We start from the raw sequence: 26,338 nt of genomic DNA on the forward strand, positions 1-26,338 counted from the left end.
TCATTATGGTTCCGTCGCGTGAAACATCTTAATCGGATAACCTTTTCAAGTAAATGGATGACAAATGCGTTTGTAACATTTAGTGCTGGCAGTGGCTATTACATCAAGTTTTGAGGATTAGCAAGGATTGTGTTATCATGCAATATTCAAAGACATATTAAAATTGATGACATGGATTTGTTTTCACGGCCAACACCATTAACATTGCAATCAAATGTCAATCATTTGGAAGGACCAAAATTAACTGCCTTTCAAAGCTATTGATAACCCTATTCAGTATCCATATTGTGTAAATCAGAACATTTTAAATTTCATGTTTTTATTGATCGTTTTCAACTCTTGAAAATCAATTCATGTCCTTTTATTATATTTATAATTGACGTTGCTTTGGCAAAAAATGGCCTATGTGTGCTTTATGTTGGTTTATTTGACAAAGTTTACAATGAGGAGTGTAAGTACCAGGAAGTACCTTGGGGTGACAACTATCACATTTACTCAGTTACAGAAGGTCGGGCGGTGTCTTCTTTACATATATGGACATATACTGTTGTGGAAGACAAAACTGTTTTCAATTTAATATTCACTCTTTTCTCAATAGTTTTGTTTTGTTCTATTTTGAAAATTGAACATCTACATTTCAAACATATAACCAATTTGTCATTGCATTATGCTGTATTGATAACCAGATTTTACGATATTCATCAACTTTTTAAAAATGGTATTGCTCTCGACGAGGTCAATATCATGTTTTGTTAAATATAAAAGGAATTGTCAGTACAGAACGAAGACGCGGCCAAATAATGTTAAAACAGGATCCCAACATACCAAAACAATTATTACCACATACACACTATAATGACATGTCATGAATTTGGATAAACTTGTAATGCAAAGATATCGCCCCACACCAATAGAAACGTCAGAGAATAAATGTGCCGTAAGCCCGACCGTGCGGGGAGGACCTTGATAGTTGTATGAGATTATGGAGGGCCTGGTTTATGTGTACAAGACGTAAGTATTCCTGACAGATCAAACGACGAGGCCACCACTCGCACCGACATCCTATTGATTGGAATATCACGGCGACCAGCAAGGGTTGTAGATCCATCCATCCAGTATATGGAGGACAAGAAGGGCCCGGTTCTGACCTAATATGGATGAAAAGGACAGCGTCATTTGAGACATACTCTCGCTCTCCAAATATCCTCAAATTAAGAATTTGCTTAATACGAGAAGCTGGAAATCACAGACAGCTGGCATCATACCACGATAGCATGGGGGATTATTGAGATGTCGACATTTGTGTACGATAATACTGTTACTAAGACCGTCGAAGCTAATTGAAAAAAATACTGTAATGACATTCAATAAAGCAATCAATCGATAGACGAAGGCATATGATTCGTATGTATTTTCTATTTCACTTCAGATTTCATTACCTATATATTGGTGTTTAAATTCATCAGTATAAAAAAGATATCCATTCCATGTGAGCAGAAATTTGATTCCAAACACCAAACCGCATTAGGGGACTTGTGTCAGAGAGGGTATCGAATGAATTGGATGTTAGTTGAAACATGTGTGTTTTTTCTACAGAAATCGGTAGGGTTGACATGTATGTAATAATATAGTTGTGCGATTGTTGGTTAGTGAAATAATAGTTGTTCAAGAGAAAGTAAGAGAATATTTTCTGAAGGAACAAAGATAACAATAACGGCATCATGAAGAAGACTTATTAGAGTATCATAGAACAGTGTCAGAATTCATCAAAGGTGAGGATGGAAAAACGTTCGGGTTTTGGGGAAGTGAATGTTAGATGCAAAAGGAAAATGGATTTTGTAGAAATGGACTAAAATATGTCATGAAAAAGTCATGTGGATTTAAAGCGACGATTTAATTTGTCGAATATCAATTCCCTCAATGATTTGCAACGTATTATTATGTAGCACGTATTTCGTACGACGGAAAGATATTAGGTGTCAAGGGGGTGATATACATTAGATATACATTAGATATACATTGATCCCATCTTCCTACACGCACCAGGAGGTAAATATATAATACATTGTGACTCTACAATAATGTTGTGAATACAAAAACAACTTTAAATGTGCACTTTTAATAAGTAGCTCGAACAGATGGGGTTTATTTTTATCTTTTTAAAATACCATTTAAATAGTAAAACTATTAATTTCCTGCATATTTTTCAAATAATGTATTCGGATATCAATAACAGTTGCTATTTTAATTTAACGGAACGCCTGAAACTATTCAACGAACCGATCACTAACGAGAATAGGTTGAAACTCGTCTTTGAAACAAGAACGTATCTAATGCACCCTTCAATTCATTCCATGCACTAATGGGTATGATGATATGAAAACAGTTGTTTTCCGGTTGCGACTTTTAACATGCACGTTCTGAACAGAGTATATGGAAAACACCATTAATTCAAGAGCCATTTGGCCCACACCCTACTAGTTTAAAAATGTCAAAGTTACACAATAGACCCCCAAGGTGTCCAGTGTACATATCCTACACAAACGTTCTATACAATTTACACACAACAAATCCTTGTTAGCATAACTTAAATATAGTACAGGACGATGGTTAACATCTCATTGGTTTATATCAATTCTACACAAACTACAGCTTCTGGTTAACACTTATCCAGCACACACTACAGGTCCTGCTTAACACTTGTCCGCAAACACTACAGGTTCTTGTTAACACACATCCTACACACACTACATGTTCTGTTTAATACATGTCCTACACACACTACAGGTCCTAGTTAACACTCGTCCTACACATACTTCACTTCACACGTCACACGTAACACACGTCCTACACACACTCAGGTCCTGCTTAACACTTGTCCTAAACACTTCACACATACTTCACTTCCTGGTAAACACTTGTCTACACACACTACAGGTCCTGTTAACACACGTCCGCACACACTACAGTTCTGTTAACACTTCCTACACACACTACAGGTCCTAGTTAACATCGTCCTACACATAACACTCCTGTTAACACTGTCCTACACACATACTTCACTTCCTGGTAAACACACGTCCTACACACACTACAGGTCCTGGTTAACACACGTCCTACACACACTGCAGTTCCTGGTTAACACTCGTCCTACGCACACTACAGGTCCTAGTTAACACTCGTCCTACACATACTTCACTTCCTGGTAAACACATGTCCTACACACACTACAGGTCCTGGTTAACACACGTCCTGCACACACTGCAGTTCCTGGTTAACACTCGTCCTACGCACACTACAGGTCCTAGTTAACATTCGTCCTACACATACTTCACTTCCTGGTAAACACATGTCCTACACACACTACAGGTCCTGGTTAACACACGTCCTACACACACTACATGTTCTGTTTAATACACGTCCTACACACACTACAGGTCCTGGTTAACACTCGTCCTACACACACTGCAGTTCCTGGTTAACACTCGTCCTACGCACACTACAGGTCCTAGTTAACACTCGTCCTACACATACTTCACTTCCTGGTAAACACACGTCCTACACACACTACAGGTCCTGGTTAACACACGTCCTACACACACTACATGTTCTGTTTAATACACGTCCTACAAATATTACAGGTTCTTTTTAACACACGTTCTACACACACTACAGTTCCTGGTTAACACTTGTCGGGCACACATTACAGGTCCTGGTTAGCACTTGTCCTAAAAACACTGTAGTTTCTGGTTAGCACTCGTCCTACATACACTATAGGTCCTAGTTAACACACGTCATACACACACAACAGATTATGGCTAACACTCGTCCTACACACACTACAGTTCCTGGTTAACACTCGTCCTACACACATTACAGGTCCAAGTTAACACTCGTTCTACATACATTACACATTGTGGTAAACACACGTCCTACACATACTACATGTTCTGGTTAACACTTGACCGCACCCACTACAGGTCCTGGTTAACACACGTCCTTCACATTACAGTTTCTGGTTAACACACGTCCTACACACACACTACAGTTGCTGGTTAACACTCGTCCTACACACACTGCAGTTCCTGGTTAACACACGTCCTACACATACATACTGCAGTTCCAAGTTTAACACACGTCCTACACACACACTGCAGGTCGTGGTTAACACACTCTCGTTTAACACTCGCCTACACACACTACAGGTCCTAGTTAACACACGTCCTACACACACGACATGTTCTGGTTAACATAAGTCCTACACACTACAGGTTCTGGTTAACACATGTCCCACACACACTACAGGTTCTAGTTAACAAACGCCCTACACACACTACAGGTTCTAGTTAACACTCGTCATACACACAGTACAGGTTCTGGTTAACCCTTGTCCTACACACATGACATGTTCTGGTTAACACTTGTCCGCACACACTACAGGTCCTGGTTAACACACGTCCTACAAACACTACAGGCTCTGGTTAACACACCTCCTACACACACTGCAGTTGCTGGTTAACACTCGTCCTACACACACTGCAGTTGCTGGTTAACACTCGTCCTACAAATACTGCAGTTCCTAGTTAACACTCGCCCTACACACACTGCAGTTCCTGGTTAACACACGTCCTACACACACTGCAGTTGCTGGTTAACACTCGTCCTACACACACTGCAGTTGCTGGTTAACACTCGTCCTACACACACTGCAGTTCCCGGTTAACACACGTCCTACACGTACTACAGGTCCTGGTTAACACTCGTCCTACACACACTACAGGTTCTGGGTAACACTCGTTCTACAAACACTACAGGTTCTGGTTACACACGTCCTACACACACGACATGTTCTGGTTAAAACTTGTCCGCACACACAAAAGGTTCTAGTTAACACACGTCCTACAATACTACATGCCCTAGTTAACACTCGTCCTACACACACTAACAGTCTCCTACAGGTTAGTAACACACGTCCTACACACATGACATGTTCTGGTTAACACTCGTTCTACACACACTACAGTTCCTGGTTAACACTCATCCTACACACACTACAGGTCCTGGTAAACACTCGTCCTACACATACTTCACTTCCTGGTTAAACACACGTCCTACACACACTGCAGTTCCTAGTTAACACTCGTCCTACGCACACTACAGGTCCTAGTTAACATTCGTCCTACACATACTTCACTTCCTGGTAAACACATGTCCTACACACACTACAGGTCCTGGTTAACACACGTCCTACACACACTACATGTTCTGTTTAATACACGTCCTACACACACTACAGGTCCTGGTTAACACTCGTCCTACACACACTGCAGTTCCTGGTTAACACTCGTCCTACGCACACTACAGGTCCTAGTTAACACTCGTCCTACACATACTTCACTTCCTGGTAAACACACGTCCTACACACACTACAGGTCCTGGTTAACACACGTCCTACACACACTACATGTTCTGTTTAATACACGTCCTACAAATATTACAGGTTCTTTTTAACACACGTTCTACACACACTACAGTTCCTGGTTAACACTTGTCGGGCACACATTACAGGTCCTGGTTAGCACTTGTCCTAAAACACTGTAGTTTCTGGTTAGCACTCGTCCTACATACACTATAGGTCCTAGTTAACACACGTCATACACACACAACAGATTATGGCTAACACTCGTCCTACACACACTACAGTTCCTGGTTAACACTCGTCCTACACACATTACAGGTCCAAGTTAACACTCGTTCTACATACATTACACATTGTGGTAAACACACGTCCTACACATACTACATGTTCTGGTTAACACTTGACCGCACCCACTACAGGTCCTGGTTAACACACGTCCTTCACATTACACGTTCTGGTTAACACACGTCCTACACACACTACAGTTGCTGGTTAACACTCGTCCTACACACACTGCAGTTCCTGGTTAACACACGTCCTACACATACTGCAGTTCCAAGTTAACACACGTCCTACACACACTGCAGGTCGTGGTTAACACTCGTCCTACACACACTACAGGTCCTAGTTAACACACGTCCTACACACACGACATGTTCTGGTTAACATAAGTCCTACACACTACAGGTTCTGGTTAACACATGTCCCACACACACTACAGGTTCTAGTTAACAAACGCCCTACACACACTACAGGTTCTAGTTAACACTCGTCATACACACAGTACAGGTTCTGGTTAACCCTTGTCCTACACACATGACATGTTCTGGTTAACACTTGTCCGCACACACTACAGGTCCTGGTTAACACACGTCCTACAAACACTACAGGCTCTGGTTAACACACCTCCTACACACACTGCAGTTGCTGGTTAACACTCGTCCTACACACACTGCAGTTGCTGGTTAACACTCGTCCTACAAATACTGCAGTTCCTAGTTAACACTCGCCCTACACACACTGCAGTTGCTGGTTAACACACGTCCTACACACACTGCAGTTGCTGGTTAACACTCGTCCTACAAATACTGCAGTTCCTAGTTAACACTCGTCCTACACACACTGCAGTTGCTGGTTAACACTCGCCCTACACACACTGCAGTTCTTGGTTAACACTCGTCCTACACACACTACAGTTGCTGGTTAACACTCGTCCTACACACACTGCAGTTCCCGGTTAACACACGTCCTACACGTACTACAGGTCCTGGTTAACACTCGTCCTACACACACTACAGGTTCTGGGTAACACTCGTTCTACAAACACTACAGGTTCTGGTTACACACGTCCTACACACACGACATGTTCTGGTTAAAACTTGTCCGCACACACAAAAGGTTCTAGTTAACACACGTCCTACAATACTACATGCCCTAGTTAACACTCGTCCTACACACACTACAGTTCCTGGTTAACACTCATCCTACACACACTACAGGTCCTGGTAAACACTCGTCCTACACATACTTCACTTCCTGGTAAACACACGTCCTACACACACTACAGGTTCTAGTTAACAAACGTCCTACACACACTACAGGTTCTAGTTAACATACGTCCTACACACACTACAGGTTCTAGTTAACACTCGTCCTACACACACTACAGGTCCTGGTAAACACACGTCCTACACACACTACAGGTTCTAGTTAACACACGTCCTACACACACTACAGGTTCTAGTTAACAAACGTCCTACACACACTACAGATTCTAGTTAACACACGTCCTACACACACTACAGGTTCTAGTTAACACACGTCCTACACACATTTCACTTCCTGGTTAACACACGTCCTACACACACTACAGATTCTAGTTAACACACGTCCTACACACACTACAGGTTCTAGTTAACACACGTGCTACACACACTATAGGTTCTAGTTAACACACGTCCTACACACACTACAGGTCCTGGTTAACACACGTGCTACACACACTATACATTCTTTATATCTTTAAGTAATTGTCAACATTCAATGTGCTAGTAAAGTTGTAAAGTTCCTTTTCTGACAAAAAAGCATCGTATCCTTCAGATTCATGTAAGCACATGTTACATATTATAACTGTCTGTTAACACACAATATGATGGAATTACATCATTATTCTCCGTTTGACAAAGGATAGGACAATATTACATTGGGGATCGCGTTCTGGCAATAGAATTATTGTTACTTCCAGAACCGTGGAGGTAAATTCTAACAGAGCTGTCAGAATAATATTCGTTATTGAGTCATCGCGCCCAAAGCATTCCATACTTAAATGTATGGTCTGGTAGGAAATGTCTTTTTCAGTTGATGTAGCTAGAGTATAAAGGTCATTGGAACATGACCCCATATGGGTGTTGTCAGAAAGATAGAGAGATAATAATTTAATCAGATTCCTAAAACACACCATGTCCAACTTGTCCTGCGACTAGATAGCCATAACAAAGTTGAGTGTTCAAAGTACACACAAGTGTACAAAGGTAGGTAACTCGAACATGAAAAGCATTGGAACACTCAATGACATTAATATTGCCTAGCTAATGCAAATGATAAAATCAATACTGTTTTAGACTCGATTGTATTGGTTCCATGCCGATGAAACCAAAAGGAGTTGTACTTGTAGTGTTTGTTTATTTCTGTCTGTCTATCTGTCAGTATGTCTGTGTCTATATAGGATGACTCGGTGAAGTTAAACGTTGGATTCAGTAATGCGTTTCTCGTTTCAGGTAATCACCAACAAAACTGAAAAGAATCAAGGAAAAATGTAAAACTAATATAATTGAGAATAAAAATGAATTGAGATGACAACGAGTACAACTTTAACTGTCCCTAAACTGGGGTCACTGGTTTTGTTTTTAGCAGTTTAACTTCACCATTCTACAAAAACAAACTTAATGCTCCTCTGGATCTATTTAATAAACCATGCCTATGGTGAGAGCTTCTCTGTGCTTTCTTCAAATAGAGCGTGACGAATTGTTTTATTTCTGATTGCAACGTAATGATCCTAGGCCCCTAAAAATTGTGACTACGTAGATATTGGAGGACAGGCGTCCGTAACTAGGTAAGCACCACACGATACTTTTTTTTTTATTTTAGAATGCACTTTAAGATGAGTTAACTTTTAGTTTCACCTTTTCTTTTGAAATTATGTATAGTTACTAACTCTGAACACTATGCTAACCAAAATTGTCTCTGCCCTATCGCACTAGGCACGATATACATAAGTGTACAATGTATATATATGCAGTGACAAATAACGGTACAGTATGTAACATATATAATTAAAGGCGACAGGACAATCCGGAAGCACAGTCTAAAATCTGTGCAATATTGCTACATATCAAATGTACCATTATTTACATTTCAATGTGTATATCTCAATCGCCATTAAAACATAAAGGATGTACATTTATATATCTTAAGTCCTGACACAAAAAATCAATAAAAATTTAAAAAAAAAATGAAAAAAAATATAAAATAATAATAAAATATTAAAAATCAATAAAAAATGAAATAAAAGAAAAAAGAAATAAAATAAAAAAGATAAAAGATAAAAAATGAAAAGACATGTACAGTATATTGAGTAGCAGCATTCTTTGACCAATACTTACAACTATAAACAAATACCTTCTAGGTGATCGTTTATTTACACAAACGGTGCATTATTATCATAAGGCATTCGTTACCTTATACACTTTAATACGCCATTATAACACCGTTTAATATACATGTAAGTATATGAATACATATCTCCAACATTCGTTGGCCTTGTAGGTAGGGCGTTAAAAATGTACTTACTACCTATTGATTGATCGTAAAAGGCGACTAAATTTAGGATCTTATCTGTTCTATCTAACTGACTTTATTCTACCTAAATGGAGGTAGTACGTATGACAAATCAGGGTGGATTAGAATATGCCAACATAGCCCATGAGAAACAACAAACAATTACCAGGGTGGTTAAAGTAAAGAAAAACCCATGGCTGACAGGCGTATGTATGCGACTCACACCCCATCTTTCCCTGTGCCAATGTTAAAAAAAAATAATTGCAAAAACTGATCCAAACGCACACAAACTGTTCAATCAATGTGTTAAAGAATCTATATCCTCTCCTGAATTACACACTATCTGGTTCACAGCTAAATCCATTGAGAAGAGTACGTTTACAAATTTCCTACCGGATATTTGTAAACAGGCAGGACATGTAGTTTACGGGCCACCGGCATTCAAGCTATGAGTGACGCGGGCTGCAAACACGACAAATCATGTATCAATAAGAAGTTGTTCCAGAATTATGGCGACTCATCAAAAGCAAGCCATAAGTTCTACGTTATCTACTTTAATTTCAGGGGGTTTTGGAAACCAGTCACACCTCTATCCCTGTTGACGTTCCATCTGTTTCTTCAGGAATGCTTATCAAATCGTCTTTCTCAAACTGTTCCTTTAACTTCAACTTTTCAAAGTAAACCACTGTAGTTAATAGTTATCCGATGACAGTACTGACATACTTTCAAATACGGCCGCGTCACTACTTTCATAGCCTGCCGCGGTATATTTTCGATATTTTAGGGTAATTATGTATATCAACAAACACCAGTATTACACAGCTGGACATGCGTCAGTGTATTGGCGTATTGTTCTGGTTGTACTTTCTACTATTTTCCTTTGTACGTAGCTTTATATTAACACCATGTTTTATCAATTTTGGATTATTACCGAAAAAAAAAGGTTTGCATCCCTTTAGACGGTTGTTTCATTTCTGGAACGATATGGTACACGATTAGGTCACCACAGTCACCTCTATCTAGTTTTACTGGTCAGCCTCATCACATTACTCCTAAACATCCCATTCTGTACACAGGTAAACAATCATTTGATGTTTAAGGTCCACTACCTTTCAGAAACGGCTTTTGGGTTTTAAAGTAGGAAAGCAAAACAAGATTGATTATTTTGTAATTTCGCAAAACTTATCAGCTCCCTGTAGATAATACACTAATCATCACCTCTTGAACAATTTCATTTAAATAGATTGATTGAATCTTTTCAAAACATTTATATGAATCTGAACTATTAAATATGATTTATTACGCAGGAAATCCTGCATTTGTTTGGTGTTGTCACCTCATTTTAGGCCATTCATATAAATTTTCTGATTTTATTTTTGTTTTTAAGAAACTATTTTAAACCATCCCATGTGTGCTTCCTGTAACGCAGGTTAGAAATCAGGTTATTTGTTTCTTCGTTTTCATTGTATTTTGATATATATTCTATGGGGCGCGTTAGCGCCCCATATTGAATATATTCTTAGAGGAATTGCTCCATACAAGCATGGTTAACATAAAAGCGAAATCCAATCCCTATATTTACACTCACATGACTTTTTTTATTTACATTTCATGTAATCAAATCGTCATTTGAATGTGACGTAATTATTCAATAAAAGTCGGTCAAAAGTGGGAGGAGCTTACTCAATTGAACAGCGAATGATGACTCTTCACTTAAGGTAGAATAACTCATCCGCGACGACAAAAAGTTCAATATTTTATTGTAAAATAAACATGACAAACAAAGTCAATTTCAGAGATAATTTGATTTAATCAGATCAGAACTTTAAATATATATTCAATTTTGCTAAAAGTTAATATGTAGCGTAATAACATAAAGAATTTGTACACGGCCACATGTGTGAACTCGGTGACCGTTATTGTGCAGCGAGGCGAAGCTGACGCACGCTTACACACTTGAGTTTGCCGAAGTTGTCAAAACACCGATTTTCAAGTAACTCAATGTGTTTGAGATGTCGTCTGACTTGACGATATTACATCCTTGGGAGCCATGTGATTATATAATCTACGATCATATCGCCATCGATAGATGAAACAAATTCACTTGTGTTCGATGGGTACAATGTATTTGTGGTGACGCGTAACTGTCAACACGTGGATTATTAGCGGTGCATGTTTTATAATACACATGATTAAATTCTCAAAGAACAAAGACAAGAGGATATGTTTATAACTGACCTCTATCAGAGGGTCTCACGCCCGTCCACCTCAAAGACTTGATCGTAGGACGAACATAGGCACAGAGGTAATGTTTACATTTGACATTCTTCATTTTTAACAAAAATGAAAGCACGTCGACCCGGTCGGGATATTTTTCCGTTTCTTTATACAGTTGTTAATTTAAAAATGTTAGAATCATATATAAATATAAAACATGTATATATTGTTTACATTTTTCCAAAATCCTATGAAAAACAACAATATATACGTAATGTTGCGTCAAAATGTAAACAAAGCCATGTGTTTCTTTAAAAAAAAGTAGTCCTTTTACGTTGCACAGAACATTTTCATACGCAAGTTCAAAGTTCAATGTTACCATGCAGTTATGGTAAACAAAATCGGCTAGTATTAGCGTATAGTGACCAAACCTAGCAAGTGTAAATATAATCTAAATGAAGATGTGTTTGGTGATATTACAAATATAGTTATATACAATTTTTCAGAAAGACTCGATATTTTGCCTATTTTCTCTACTTCCTTTGCCATTTCGTTAATTGGGAATACCTGTAGGTCACAATTTTAATTTCATACTTTGCTTTGCAGGAGGTGATCGTGTTGACTACAGGTTAAGAGACATGACTGGCAGTAAAATGCCACACGTGTTCCGTCTGGCAGCAGCTTATATATCACCTGTATTGTTTACGGTAATGGTAAAATAAGCTCGCTATAGTTCACTATATAATAATAATATTTTAGACAGATTTCATGAGTGTTTTCCAATAGAAGTTTGATTCTAACTTAAACATAGCAATTAATATAAACAAAAGAGAATGATATATACAACAAATCACATATTATGGAATGAGTATCAATACACTAATCAATTCATATAAACATTATCATTTAAAAATTGCAGGTGAATGATAGCTGAATTGTTGCGTTATGACAGTTATATTGCGAGCATACTATTCTAGGTTTCGTTAGTGTTTCATCAATTGTACATTTGAAGCCATTATTCTGGAATAATTTATCGTAATTATTATCTTCAGATACTGTTGCGTTCGAGCTTTGTAACTTACCGACCTCCGAAGTACGGTTCCTACGAATACCCGGATTATACACGGATTATTGGCTGGATCCTATCATGCCTCGTGGTAGTACCCATACCACTACATATTGTCTGGCAGCTCGCCAATGTGAAGGGAACCATAAAACAGGTAAATAACCGCAGTATAAATATCAGATTTATTGTCAATTAAAATACTTTGCATGAGTCATTAGTTTGATATATACAATGAATATAAAATTTAACCGACCATTTCAAATATTTCTTATGTAATTTCACTATTAAAGTTTAAAAATAGTATGCATAATTTGACCTGAAACAAACATGTTGGTCTTGCAAAGTTGTTTTTTCTTCAATCCATAAAATCACACATTCTCATGTGGTTAGGGTTTGGCTGCTTATTTTGCTAGAAATGGAAGTCCCTCACGCGTCCTAGCCGTACCTGGGGTCCAAGTGATAGTGCAAGGAGCTTGAAATACCTGGATCAATCACAGGATGAACGACCTCTTAAGATTTTAGCCTTCTACAACATCACAGGTCGACAACGGTGTGCAACAAACAAGCGATGTGAAGAGGTGTCGATGTTGTGGTGGTAAAGCTGCATTGCTATTGTTTAATTTTCATAGTTTATAAACAAGGCATTTTTCTTTATTCTCATGAGTTTATTTTCTACAATAACATCGTTTTATAAAGGCCACGATGTTAGTGATAATAAAATATCATCAGTATATTTACTTGCAAAATTATTAAACTGATTTTTGTCTGCATCATAACATCTCATTGGAATATAGCATATACACAATGATGTCTACATTGTTATCACTATCTTTGCTATGAATCGAAGCCATTACATTGCATTAAAAAACTTGAAACGCATTTGAATTTCATACGTTCCATCACTTTCTGAGGTGTCAAAATGATGTTGAAACTGGCACCACGCATGTGTGGCTTCCACTAAAAGCTAAATCATCTATTCGATACTCCTTCTTATGTACAATCAGAGACCATGTTTTTCAGACGTTAAAACAATATATTTATATACGTGTATATTGGACGATTTTTTATATAAAATTATTGAACATTGTATTATTTTTTGTTCTTGTATTTATTTTTTATTTTTGAAGAGATTTTACATGGGTACAAAAAGCATTTACATATTATATTCAAAATTCATTATTTAAATCGTAATATTCATTTATAAACTTTGAACTTTTCTAATACTGTAAACCAAGTTATTTACATGGGCTGCTAGATATAATGCACTCTCAAGGTGTTCATTGAAAAAAACAAGGTGTTACTCTCTCTGTAAATATATATATATATATATATATATGCATTCTATATATTAATTAGTTATTATGTGTTTTCACATATATATAATACTCGACTGGATTATATCAAATCTGAAAAGGAAAAAAAAAAATTGCCGTGTAGACAAAGTGGTTTACAGTACCAGGTATTCCCTATACAATATGATAGTAATTTTCTTGAGTTTTAATTGAACGATTAATGACAGAAATTTGCAAGTTGCACCCTTTTAGAAAAGAAAAAGAAGAGATTAAGTAAAAAAGAAGAAAGGTAGAAAGAACTGAGAGAAGGAAGAAGTGGCAATGGACAGACAATGCTCATCATTCTCAATGAGATTTATAAAATCACATGTAAAAAGATTAGATACCACACCAAGATCATGCAAAAAAGCAATTAAAGTATATCAAGAGAAAAAGTTTAAAAAGTGACATTATTCTAAAAAACTTTCCCATTTTCTCCTCTCATTGACAGATTTCATAATATGTGTTTTGTATTATTTTTCTCTCCATTCAATGAAGGTGTACATCAGCAATAAATATCAATACATTTTGAGATGACTTGGGACATTTTGGTATTTCGTATTGCAGAGTACCCTAGCATAAATCAAGCACACTACCAATGGCCTTTATAATCTTTCACTAATCATGTTTTTTGATAGCTGCCAAATTTTATTATCAATCGTCGAGATACGTTGATGATGCACAAATACAAACATAAACATATAATCATTATAAATCCATTTAATTCTTAAGCACATTTATATGAATTATCATATCAGTACCGCATACATGTCTACATGATCAAATCAAGCATAATTATATAACTAAAAGTCTTAAAATAATGCCAGAGTTTCACTTTTCCTGTCGGGAGTATGCCGCTCCCTCCCTAGTAGATTGTAGTAGGCTGTGTTTGTCCACGATCGCTCGGCCTGTGATCGTTTCAGGAACTCCAGGCGGTGTGCACTACCGCTAGGGCCCCACTCAGGGTTAGGTCGGGTCAAGGCTGCCCACCTCTGTTAAACATGCAATACATATATCAATCATCTCCACATTACAAAGATCATGTCTAACCATTCGTGAAGTCATTTAAACATTGATTTAGATTATTTTCGTTTTGCGAATATTTCATGATAAGAGTAATATTATGTTTTACTTAATTAAGGTAGATTAAAGCTGCGATACCCAGAGAAAACAAAGGTCCGTACATAACCTCCGGCTCTCTGTAACACTCGATATTTTATTCTTGATTCGGTATCTGATTCAATGACATTATTGCAAATCACTCGATAAGTATTCTTGATAGAGCAGCACAACAAATAATATCAATTTATTGTTCGGTCCATGCCGACATGTATCGGATTTGTTAATTCTTCATTAATGCCAAAATCGTATTGAATATTTGATTTTAAAGACCAGTGGATAAAACAATGTACCTGTTTTAGTGTCCCTTTCAATTTAGTCAGATGCCAGGCAATGTGCAATGGTATTGGGATGACTATAGAGCACGAGATCACCCAGCCAATGACACGTGTGTACTCCGGGTACTCATATAATCCGTACGTCGGGGGCCGATACTTAGCAAAGCTAATCAGCAGCAATAACTGGAAAATACATACAGGTATGTCTAAAACGGGCCTCTTTGATAGTTTTAGGCAATTGGTTAATGATATTTTGTCATCCGTGAATCTTTAAACATATTACAACACTATAGTATGTGGTCTTACATTAACTATTAAAAAACCACATTGTTATATAATTGTTCTTTTGAAATGTCTTCTAAATTTTCAGACATACGTACTGCAGAGTAAGAATGTAAGTGATATCTGAAATACTTATTCTCACACAAAACCGCAAGCATGGATACCTCGTCGGGTACCATATTCGGTACTTACAAGAAATATAGCAGGGGAAACGTAAGCTGCAGCTAGTCTAATCACATGTGGCATTTTTCGACCAATCATATCTTTCAATCCATAGTCAACACGATCGCCGCCTGTAATGAGAAAAAACTGAGAAGAAACACAATAATATCCGTAATAAATCACATAATGCTAGGAATATTAAAGCTGGTTTATGATATAAGGAAATATTCTAATTTATATTTATAACTTTGAAGTATTGCATGCATCTGCTTATAACTTACCATGCTTGTGAGCATACGTTTCAGTTTAACTGATCACCTGAATCTGTGAGAGATATCTAACCCACCAATATCCGTACAAACACTAGATATATGTCATTTTAATGCTTTCAATCTATACATAGATATAGATATACATATACATTGTTGTAAAGTCATATTAATTCAAGTCGTAATGGTTTGAAAGAAACGTGAAAGAAGAGAAATACTCAGAAAAAAAACCATTCACTTCATATACTGCACTACCGTGTAAAGGCAGAAACCAATCTTACCATACAGCCACATTATCGCGAACACTTCCAGTAGGGCTATAAAGACCACGGGCCAGGTAGGCAAATACCAGTCCACTAGTTGGAACATATACGGCCCGGACTAGATAAGTTAGAGAGCGAGAGTGAAACATTAACACACCAGTTTTGAGTTATTAATGTTGCAAATTTAGTGTTTAATATTACCTACACAATAATAAAAATCCTCATAACGAGATCAATAAAGTTATACCAAAATCAAGAAACAACTCTATAAATGCAAAAAACAAATTGTGACATACAAGGTTATTTAAAATTGCCATACCTGTGTACAGAAGGGCAGGTTCAGTACAAGCGTCAGGGTGCTAATTATCACTAGAAGTATGAGATGCTTATGTCGACCTAGTCTGATGTTGAAACCGTCAAAGAATGAAACCAAAGTTTCTGTGCACACAACCTGTAAATATCAATATTTGTACTATTGAAGAAAACTATATCATACGGAATCAACGACGTAATACCACGATATACATAATGGTTTGAAAGGGACTTGTTTTAGAATACTTAGATACGGCGCATCGGTTTTATAACAATGGTTCAAATAATTGTTTATGCCAACCTATACTATATAGTATATTAAATCGATGGATACTTGAATGCATTGATTATTCAAATTGCTTTTTCATACCTGTGCATCAAGTCCTACAACAACGACGGCGAAGAAGAATATCACCGCCCAGATATAAGACCCAGGTAGAAAAGCCAAAGCTCGGCTGTAGCCTACCAGACCAACGGACATTCCTACAACATCCATGTATTGTTGGTGATCAACATTGTAATGCTACTTTGTCATAAATTCAATTTCCAATACTTTAAGAAAACAAAAATGTGAAAAATAAAAAATAAAAAAATGGCTCCAAGATCATGAGACAGTCTTCGACTTAATTATAGGTATATGTCCATTCAATCGACAGCCGATTGACTAGTTAACGTTTACCAGGAATGAAATTGCATTAAAGCCTACCCGACGTTACGACCTCCTGTACAGGGACACCAATCTGATTGGCCATCACCCCAATGATGGAGAAAAGGACAGCACTACTGAACAGTGAAACAAAAATGTCCCCGGCAATGGCGAGAATCACATTTCTGTGAAAAAGGAGATTGAGACTAATCAAATGAATGATTTAGGATAGGAGAGGAGAAGTTGAAGCATCCAAACCGGGTTTCAACAAGGTCTAGAAACGTTACACTTCTAACTACGATATAGAACATTAGTATCATTTTTATTCGTTTAAGGCAACTTTGGAATTGTCTTAGAAAGTATTATTGACAAATGCAATACCAGGAGTTGTGAAATTCTATATCAATTTTCTAAGATGTTGAGTTTCCAATATTAAAAAGAAATATGTATTAACCCCGCAACTGGGTTATTTAATGTTTATAATAATGTGCCGCTCGTTAAGTCTTTGCTGATATTACAATGGTTTGATATTACATCTTTCAATCGCTTACTACAAATTAGCAAAGTTGTTTCCTTCTAAATTTAATGCGACGACATGTGTTTGCGAACATTTCTTAATGAAAGAGACGTATCCTGCGCAAAACAACTAATGACTACACCAAGCAAGTCGTTATACAGTCGGACACTGCAGACATTGTTTCTTACCTAAGACAATTGGAGTGGAATTTCATATGACTCCCCATCATCATCACTCCTCCCCAGCCTGGCCCGAGACTGTAGAACGCCATGAATGTGGCTTCCATCCACACCTATCATATAAACTGCCAATATTCATTAACCTTTATCAAAATCAAATTGTGAAATGAATCTTCCAATAAGTGATATGTGCCGTAACGATAGAATCATCATGGCGATAGCTCTAGAAGTGCACATTTTAAAGAAAATAGAGAAAATCAACCTTCGAGTCGTACAGCTTATGGAAGTCCGGAGTTATAAGGAATAAAAGACCATCTTTGGCACCGGTTTGAGTAAATGCTTGAATCATCATTGCCAATCCAATCAATGGGGGTAGAAATGTGGAAAACAGCATCACCTGAACCATAAACACAGATATATCTATTATACTCATTAGTATGTAGAAGGACGTGCATTCTATAATACTGACCTATATTTCATATTTACTACCTAATTTTATTTCAGTTTTGATCTTAAATACAATATTCCTCCATTATGAAATGGAACAGAAACCGTCCATGGTGTAATTACCATACTGAATATATAATGAAGTAATCTGAATCCATGAATTCGTCCTTTCACTCAGATCGTATATATTACCATGAATGTGACATAAATGCCATTGTATTAAAAATACGTGAGTGTATTCATTTTACTATATATTCTAACCTTTCCGAGCGTTTTTACACTCTTCAGAAGACACAGGATGACAAACACTTTGAGGACAATGCCCCACAATACGAGCCGCCATCGCAGATAACCAACGTCATCTATTCCCTTTGACAGTGATAGAATATTGTACCTGCAATTCACAATGTATTCAGAATCGTCACAATGCGTAATTCATAACATACGTTTACTTTTGGTTATATGAATAGTACAGTACTTTCTTTCGCGTACGAATTACTTTCGAAAATTTAACGATCAAGTAAATTCCCGAAAGCTTTTCTCCACAAATTAACATCTATATGTACATATATCATTTATAGTGATACAATTCCCATTCAACGTTTAAATGAGTAAAATATAAATATTCGCGAACCTGTTTCAAAATGTTAAGGAACTACAACTTTAACTATGAAAGGTTTTCCTGTGGAGAATGTTAAGTTAAGGAATCCCTTAATGTTAAGGAATGTTTATGGAACTGGGCCCAGATTCATTTGATATAACATTGCATTTGGTATTAAAAATAATTATACATTGTTTGACATAACATCATTCAATTTCTTACACAGCATAGCCAAACTGGTTATAATTTATTGACACTATTATTAGTGTTGTTGTCGGATAGATATATAAATGGATATGAAGCTTAAACTCCAGCTTTGCCGACTTACTGCCAGAACTCTTCCTCTGCTGACACCCGTGTAGCTGCTATATGACTGGAAGCATTTCCTTCAGCATTCCACTGACTGTCATTAAAGGACGACGACAATAGTGCCTGCGATACTATACACGAATTAGTGTTCCATGGGTTCCCACAGGAGGTCCAGGGCAGCTCTGTAGTAAAGGACTGTCTCAGGTACTCTAGTAACCAGTATCGCATTGTTGAAACATAACTGACGTAGCCTAAATTTAACAGTCCGACAGAAATTCCAATACCTGTAGTAAGTAAGAAAATCAAGAAACACAACCGTTCGGTAAACATCTTTACATTATGTTTAGAAAGACAAGTTTCTGAATGACTTTACATGCCTAATACGACCGGAAGTCATCATCGATACTCCAGGGGTTTCTACCACTGACGTAATATCCACACCTGAAATATATTATAGTAAAACCGGAGGTACATGTAGTTCAGGAGAAAATAACCTGACCAATCATAGGCATGCAGAGACTTCCTTAGGAGATTACAGAGAGAGCGAAGCACAATAAAAAAAAACACACAGTTAAACACAGTGTACCGTTACACAATTCCTTTGATGTACACTAAAGGAAACAAGTACCTGTGTCTTCTGTTGCCTTCAAATTTACGAAATAGTCCAGGGGTGGGTATTCGTTCAGTAATAGTTACCATTGTTTTAGCACTGTTCGAGACATCTTTATAGAATTTAATAACTATATTATTAGAATATATAACATACATATAAGAACCATAGAATGTTCGCCAATATTATTGTTAGGTAGTAATATGAAGGATACGCCTTTTTGAATAATAACCTTTGACGAGCGGAGAACATCCCCATATTTCGAACACCCCTTTCCCGGAATATTGACCAAGGAAGACCTCGAGAAAGTAAAGAGGTACACCGCAGCCAATCAGTGTCGTAGCATATGCAAACAGAAAAGCACCTGTTAAATGAATTGAATAAAACATGTATTACATGGAGTTATAACTGATCCACCACAGTAATTTATACAATATTGACGAGCTTTGAATGTATAGATACGAGAATATTATGTAAGTCTTAATATTGCATTGGAACGTTGACGACACTTATCTCAAAAAAAAATCTATCCATTGGATTTTTTTAATTTTCAATTTCCCTACATTTGGTTTAGATATGCAACGCCTGTTTGTTTCATACTTACAAATACATTCATGTGCAAAGTGTAAAAGAAATAAGCGTATTCTTAAACTTTCTTTGTTAGCACCTTTTACTTACACATTTTGCATTTGTATGTAATCTTATCAGATGTAGCAACTATTTAATAGAGTATGTACACATCTCATTTTCTTTAAAGGCCCACTACCTTTCCGATGCAAAACTTTAAAGGTTTCTTAAAAACATTAATAACAAAAGAAAATATATATCGATGGCTTAAGACGAGGTTACAACACCAAACATATGCAAGATTTCCTGTCTAATGTACGATAACAGTGGAGATTCATTTCGACGGCGGGAAGCATAAAACGACCCGCGTATGAAAATTAACATTTTATTTATTCTAATTAAACAGTTCCGAAGGTGATGATAAGTGTGTTAGTAAACGTATAGTTAATAACTTCTGCGACTCTACAAAATTATTGATCTCGTTTTACATTCCTATTTTAAAAATTAAAAGCCGTTTCGGAAAGGTAGTGGCCCTTTAAATTTGACCGTGGATGATAATGTTTCGAAGCTGACGAGTATCGTTTATGCCGCCATAAACCTTTTGTTATTAGCAAAACGCATCTTATTGCAGCAATAAACCATGATAGTTTCATTCATGTTAAAGTTAGACTACAGGTTTATCTTACATTAGTTACGAGATCTTTGTTAACTATCATGCTCCGTCGCCTCTCTTTAAATTGTTTAAATATGTGACACAAACAGACACAAAGCCAAAGCGAGTTTATACATTACATTTGTTTATCATTTCAGTAGCATACAATCTAAGTCTTATGCTAAGGCGTATTATAACGGTTATGTATCATTTCCTATCCAAGTGACTTGAAGATATATTTTGGTCTTGCGCTGTACATGTAAAACATCTTTTGACAAATAACTGGGGAAGTAACATTAATTTCATCTTTATTTTAATTTACGTCATTTACTATTGTTTTCACGAAATCATCGAACATCGAAACGATGTTTATTTTTACCGTCATCATATAAGGGTTATATATCATATATTTAATGATAAGAACATCGACGTCACACACCTCCGCCATTTCTCCATGCAAGGTAAGGGAATCTCCAGAAATCGGACATCCCTGTAGCATACCCCACCAGTGACACTATTAGTTCTACCGTGTTGCTCCATGTAACCTGTTGGTTTGACTTCTGTTCCTCCAAACTTTCATTGTCCTCATCTATGTCAGCACCAATATCTTCATTATCTGGAGTTCTCATGATACTGGTTACTGATTCTTCAGTTTATTGATTCTGTAAAAAAATAGACATTATGTTTCTTTTTAGTAAAATGACCTGTTCACTTTCATTTTCCACTCCGAACACTACTCAAAAGTATTTGTTTTTATTTCCTATTTTGATTTATAACTGGAAATATAGAGCAGGATTTTGTGTTCCTATACGTCTATCCTATAATGACCTGGCCTAATATGTGGACAAAAATGTCGTATTCAACAGGCTTGGGTAAAGAGTATAGGACTCTTTCATATGTGGATATGAAGGGTAGGGATACTCAACCCGAGGGTCACAAAATGTAGTAAAACTCGAGGCTTGCCGAGGGTTTTGCAACTTTTTGTGATCCCAAGGGTAGAATATCCCTATCCTTCATATCCACTTACGAAAGGGTATTTTTCTTTCATACCTCGACGTTTTATTGCAATTTTACGAAAATATCCCGCCATTTTGAAATAAATTCGAAAGAAATTCACGACTGGAAGTCAATTTTCCATACAAGAAAAATTACGTGATACTTTCACCACACAAATTCCGTTGCTTGCATTTTTTTATAGTAAAACCAGTCATATTTGTGAAAAAAAATGTTAAAATTTTACCGAGGAAACAGATATTTTGTTGACGTCGTGACGTCACGAGGCTTTATTGCATGGGTAGCCATGCAATACAGCCTCAGGCGACATGAGTGTATTGCCCTAGTCCAGCCAGTATTATACATGCAGGTATGAAAGAAATTATTGGAAGACACGCATGCCTCAAATAACTGCTATTACTACAGTAGAGGGGAGGGTTGTTGTCTCCAATTCTGAAATGTATGCATGTGGATTTCTTGTGTAAGATGATAGTTGGCAAAGATTTATTCAGGTGATGTTTATGATAAAATACATGTAGCATAGCAGTATTTAATGTTAGTCACCTATGTAGCATTGTAATGATATCTCAATATCTGTCCAATCTTTGTCATTGAACAGACATTGGATGTTTGTAGCATGTTTCTATACGTATTTACATGGTTGAACAGGAAACATTTTCTTTTTATAGAACCAAATTCTTTAGACAATGATTTAAGATACAAGTCGATCCATACAAATGAACATCTCTTAAAAAACATCAACTTTATTCCAGCATCATTGTTAAACATACCTTTGACATCATAAGATATTATTTAGAATAGTGCGCAATAAACGTATACATACCTTCCGATTACTCTGTACAGGTTTTACTGATCGCCAAACCGTCACAAGGAGACTAATCGTAATGTCGTTTCGTTTCGGTAGACAATCATACAATGTGTGACCTACTGAAACATGTAGCAATCGATTTATGCCTTCGTTTTGTTTTCATTTACAAACAAGTCAACAATCTACGAGTCATCAGTAATATATATTGTTAGGACGGATGAATAGACACTTTATATTAGCTATGTTATGTTTAAGTACACCTTAGAAGTGATATATAGGCATACGAAAAATCACTCGTTTAAACGGGGTCTTAAACCTTAAAAATAACAGTTACATTTCATCGAAGTGGGTAGGAAATCGAATGAATAAACGTTTCCACCTGACGAGAACAAAATATATACTAGTTTAAGCAATTTCATTAATGTATAAGCCTAGAATGCAGGAATGCAAGATATATTGTATTGCGGAGGGGGTAGACCGATCTTTGTATTGTGTTTAAGGGATCATTACGAGGCAGTGTGGTAACCAGGCGGGGATCCACCAGGCGGTTGAGATAGCATTACTACCGGGTATATGGACGATTTACTACGTGATATTACAGATAAATTCATTGTTTAATAATATTTCTACCACAATAGGCGGCGTTATTCAACTCTCAGGTCATTGAATAAACACTGCAGCTGTTGATTAACAATTTGTTTATACCACACGTGGTATAAACTCTGTACGCATTCTGATTGGCTGACACGGTGAACTTTGACCGAACTACTTCTTTCTCAGTGTCACGTCATCATTGTCAACGTCATCAATAATCAAATGACGTCATTCTATGTTGTGATGGCCGCTTGACGTCCAAAACTGCAGGCTGTTGGAAAGCGTATGCGCCGTGGTCATTGTGTCTAAATACGTGACGTTTTCATACATGTTAAATTGACCTTTTATCATAAGTACTAATAATACATCTTGTCGGACAAGAATTTTACTGATGAGTTTCGTAGTTTTAATGTGTATGAAACGAACTTGATCTTGACGGTGATGGCTTGATGATTATCTGGCGGGAAATAGACGATGCCGTGTCGTCCGAATGCTTTTACATGTATACATGTAGTCCGATATTGAGTTTTTTATTTTCTGGAAGCAATTTTGAAGATTTGAACTCAATAAGACGTTAAATGAATATTATTTGACCCTAAAGATACTCCCAATTAGAAGAATTTGATATCGACGGATTCTTTATCAAACGATGACTTTTGAATACTAATTAGTGTCTTTTTGCTAATGAAAATATTACTACACCTTATTTGCATATTTCAGTAAATACACGTTACCGTATCCCTGCCGTATTTCTATCGGCTAAAAACGAATATTATTGTGGTAGAAACAGGTCACACTACTCGTGGTTGTTGAATATTGAATCTATTCCACACTCGTAAGTTATTTTTTAAAAGTTACAAAAGACACTCGCTAAAGCTCGTGTCTTTTGTAACTTTTAAAAAATAACTCACTCGTGTGGAATAAATTCAATTTCAACAACCACTCATTGTGTAACCTCTATATATGTATGGAATATACGTACAGACATGTAAATACACAAGCATTATTATCATGATAATGCAATGCATATCAAGGAGTGTTCGCAAATATATAAACTTGTACGTACATTATAGTGCATGCATACGAATATATTATATAACGTCAGACAAAAAGAGTATGCGATTGAAACATCTATTCGTATTTTAAATTACAAGTATATAGACCAATATAGAACATTAACACATTTAAATGGAATTTAAAAAAAAATCATATTCAACAATTAATATGCCAAGGTAATGATCATTTACTAATAAATCGACGAGTTCTAAATTATTTTAATTCGTGTTTATTATGAAACGACGTGTTAATGTCCAATCTTATTTGCGAAATATCGATACCCGAATCTTTTATAAAGCGTGGTTGATACGATATGTTGGATTGACAAATGTTGTAGTTGAATTCAAACTAATTGAAGCCATGTGTAAAATGTTTACATAATATGCATTTAAGAGTATCTGTATTTTATTTGTGGTAATAGTTATTAGGGGGAAATTAGTTACATCTTCATAGATACAATATCCATTTTTAATTTAAATTGTTTTGTTTATTTGAGTTGCACCACTTTTATTTATCATTGGTTAACATTAAAATTATTTATCTTTGTTTAACACTTGTTAAGACACTTCTGCAAAGGAGCGATGCGTTTACTTCATATATATAGCTAACAACTGTTTTCGTTATTATATAACTGCCACCATATATTTCTTACTTGATTTTGATTATATATACGTCTGATGGTAATAGTTCATCATATTACCTCATGTTCACCCTCCATAAGTTTAAGCCCTACGTTAGACAATTACCAGATACTAAGTGAAACGGCGTGTTGCCCCGGGTACTCCGGAGCTTTCCGTTACTTAGGTTAGGTCTCCTTATATATACATACAAAATAGCCTAACTGTTTGGTATTTCACTGGCGTTTATCGCAAGAAAAAGACGAAATGACGAAAGCAGTGTAATTGTAATGACAAACAAATTAAAAATTACAGGTTCACTTTTTAACTTCGTAAAGATGACATTATTTGGCACATTTTTATTATTATCAGAAACAATTTATTGATGTCATATTTAAGAAGAAACATGTTTAGCATTGATTTGATTTTCTATTATTTCATAAGGGCATAAATAAATTTATAACTTTGTGAATCCGCGTACGATTTTTTTTCTTTTCTGTGATTATGTTTCCAAAACAATACGCAAAATTATTTTCTCAACTGTGAAGTTGCGAAAACATGCATTGCTTGCTATTCTCGGAAATGTTTTAGATGTAGGAACAAAAAACTATATGTGTCGATGATACTCGTAAGGATTATCAAACCAAAAACATTATTTAAAGGAGCATACACAGTAACTGTGTATAACGATATTAATGAACCTATAATCTAGGGTATAATCAAGGTAATAAATAGTCTTTAATTTCTTACCTGAAATTCTTCAGATTTTAAATGTGTAAGTCTCTCGTGATAAAATATACTTTCTAAGGAATGTACTAGGAATTAAAAAAGTTTAAGATGTAGCTGCGCATGCGCTTACAAACGAATTCGAAATTCATGCACAGTCACAGGTTTTTGAATCCAAGCATTCATATCTCCTTATAAGGTGGTATACACACAAGGGTAGACATTGTACATGCAATGATGAACCTCCAAACAATCTCTAGACATAAGTAAAAGTAATTCTATGTTTAAAATATCTGAAAATTACGACAAACAGTCTTTAAAACAGTCAAATAGTCTTTATCTTGGTGAGCAGGATTATTTTTAACTACTTAAATGAGACTTTTATGCACTTCTACTAAAACATAATTAAAATTGCATGCGCGTGACAAGCATTAATAGCC

General features: G+C 36.3%; 3 protein-coding genes across 4 annotated transcripts in view; 2 read left to right on the forward strand and 1 right to left on the reverse strand.

Moving 5' to 3' along the window:
• The window catches only part of LOC138318963 (zinc finger protein-like 1 homolog), a 433,896-nt gene that overhangs the window by 209,792 nt on the left and 197,766 nt on the right, over positions 1–26,338 (forward strand). The gene's annotated exons all lie outside the window — the stretch shown is intronic.
• Positions 10,937–14,004, forward strand: LOC138318951 (sodium- and chloride-dependent glycine transporter 1-like). Its single transcript, XM_069261780.1, has 3 exons — positions 10,937–12,180; positions 12,526–12,693; positions 12,953–14,004. Exons 1-3 carry the CDS (start codon positions 12,112–12,114, stop codon positions 13,136–13,138), a joined length of 423 nt encoding a protein of 140 aa, XP_069117881.1. The 5' UTR covers positions 10,937–12,111; the 3' UTR covers positions 13,139–14,004.
• Positions 14,575–25,969, reverse strand: LOC138318949 (sodium- and chloride-dependent GABA transporter 2-like). 2 transcript variants are annotated; one of them, XM_069261777.1, is made up of 15 exons: positions 25,923–25,969; positions 22,921–23,021; positions 21,523–21,745; positions 20,097–20,228; positions 19,274–19,538; positions 18,606–18,738; positions 18,160–18,294; positions 17,907–18,010; positions 17,262–17,386; positions 16,926–17,038; positions 16,563–16,694; positions 16,262–16,361; positions 15,742–15,842; positions 15,283–15,450; positions 14,575–14,862 (listed from the first exon to the last, which is right to left on the reverse strand). In XM_069261777.1, exons 3-15 carry the CDS (start codon positions 21,710–21,712, stop codon positions 14,683–14,685), a joined length of 1,878 nt encoding a protein of 625 aa, XP_069117878.1. In that variant the 5' UTR covers positions 21,713–21,745; positions 22,921–23,021; positions 25,923–25,969; the 3' UTR covers positions 14,575–14,682. The 2 variants fall into 2 exon arrangements, with proteins under 2 accessions (XP_069117878.1, XP_069117879.1); XM_069261778.1 differs by having other exon boundaries at positions 22,921–23,024; positions 25,923–25,958.

This window comes from Argopecten irradians, chromosome 3 (assembly GCF_041381155.1).
Source record: "Argopecten irradians isolate NY chromosome 3, Ai_NY, whole genome shotgun sequence".
Classification (NCBI taxonomy): Eukaryota; Metazoa; Mollusca; class Bivalvia; order Pectinida; family Pectinidae; genus Argopecten; species Argopecten irradians.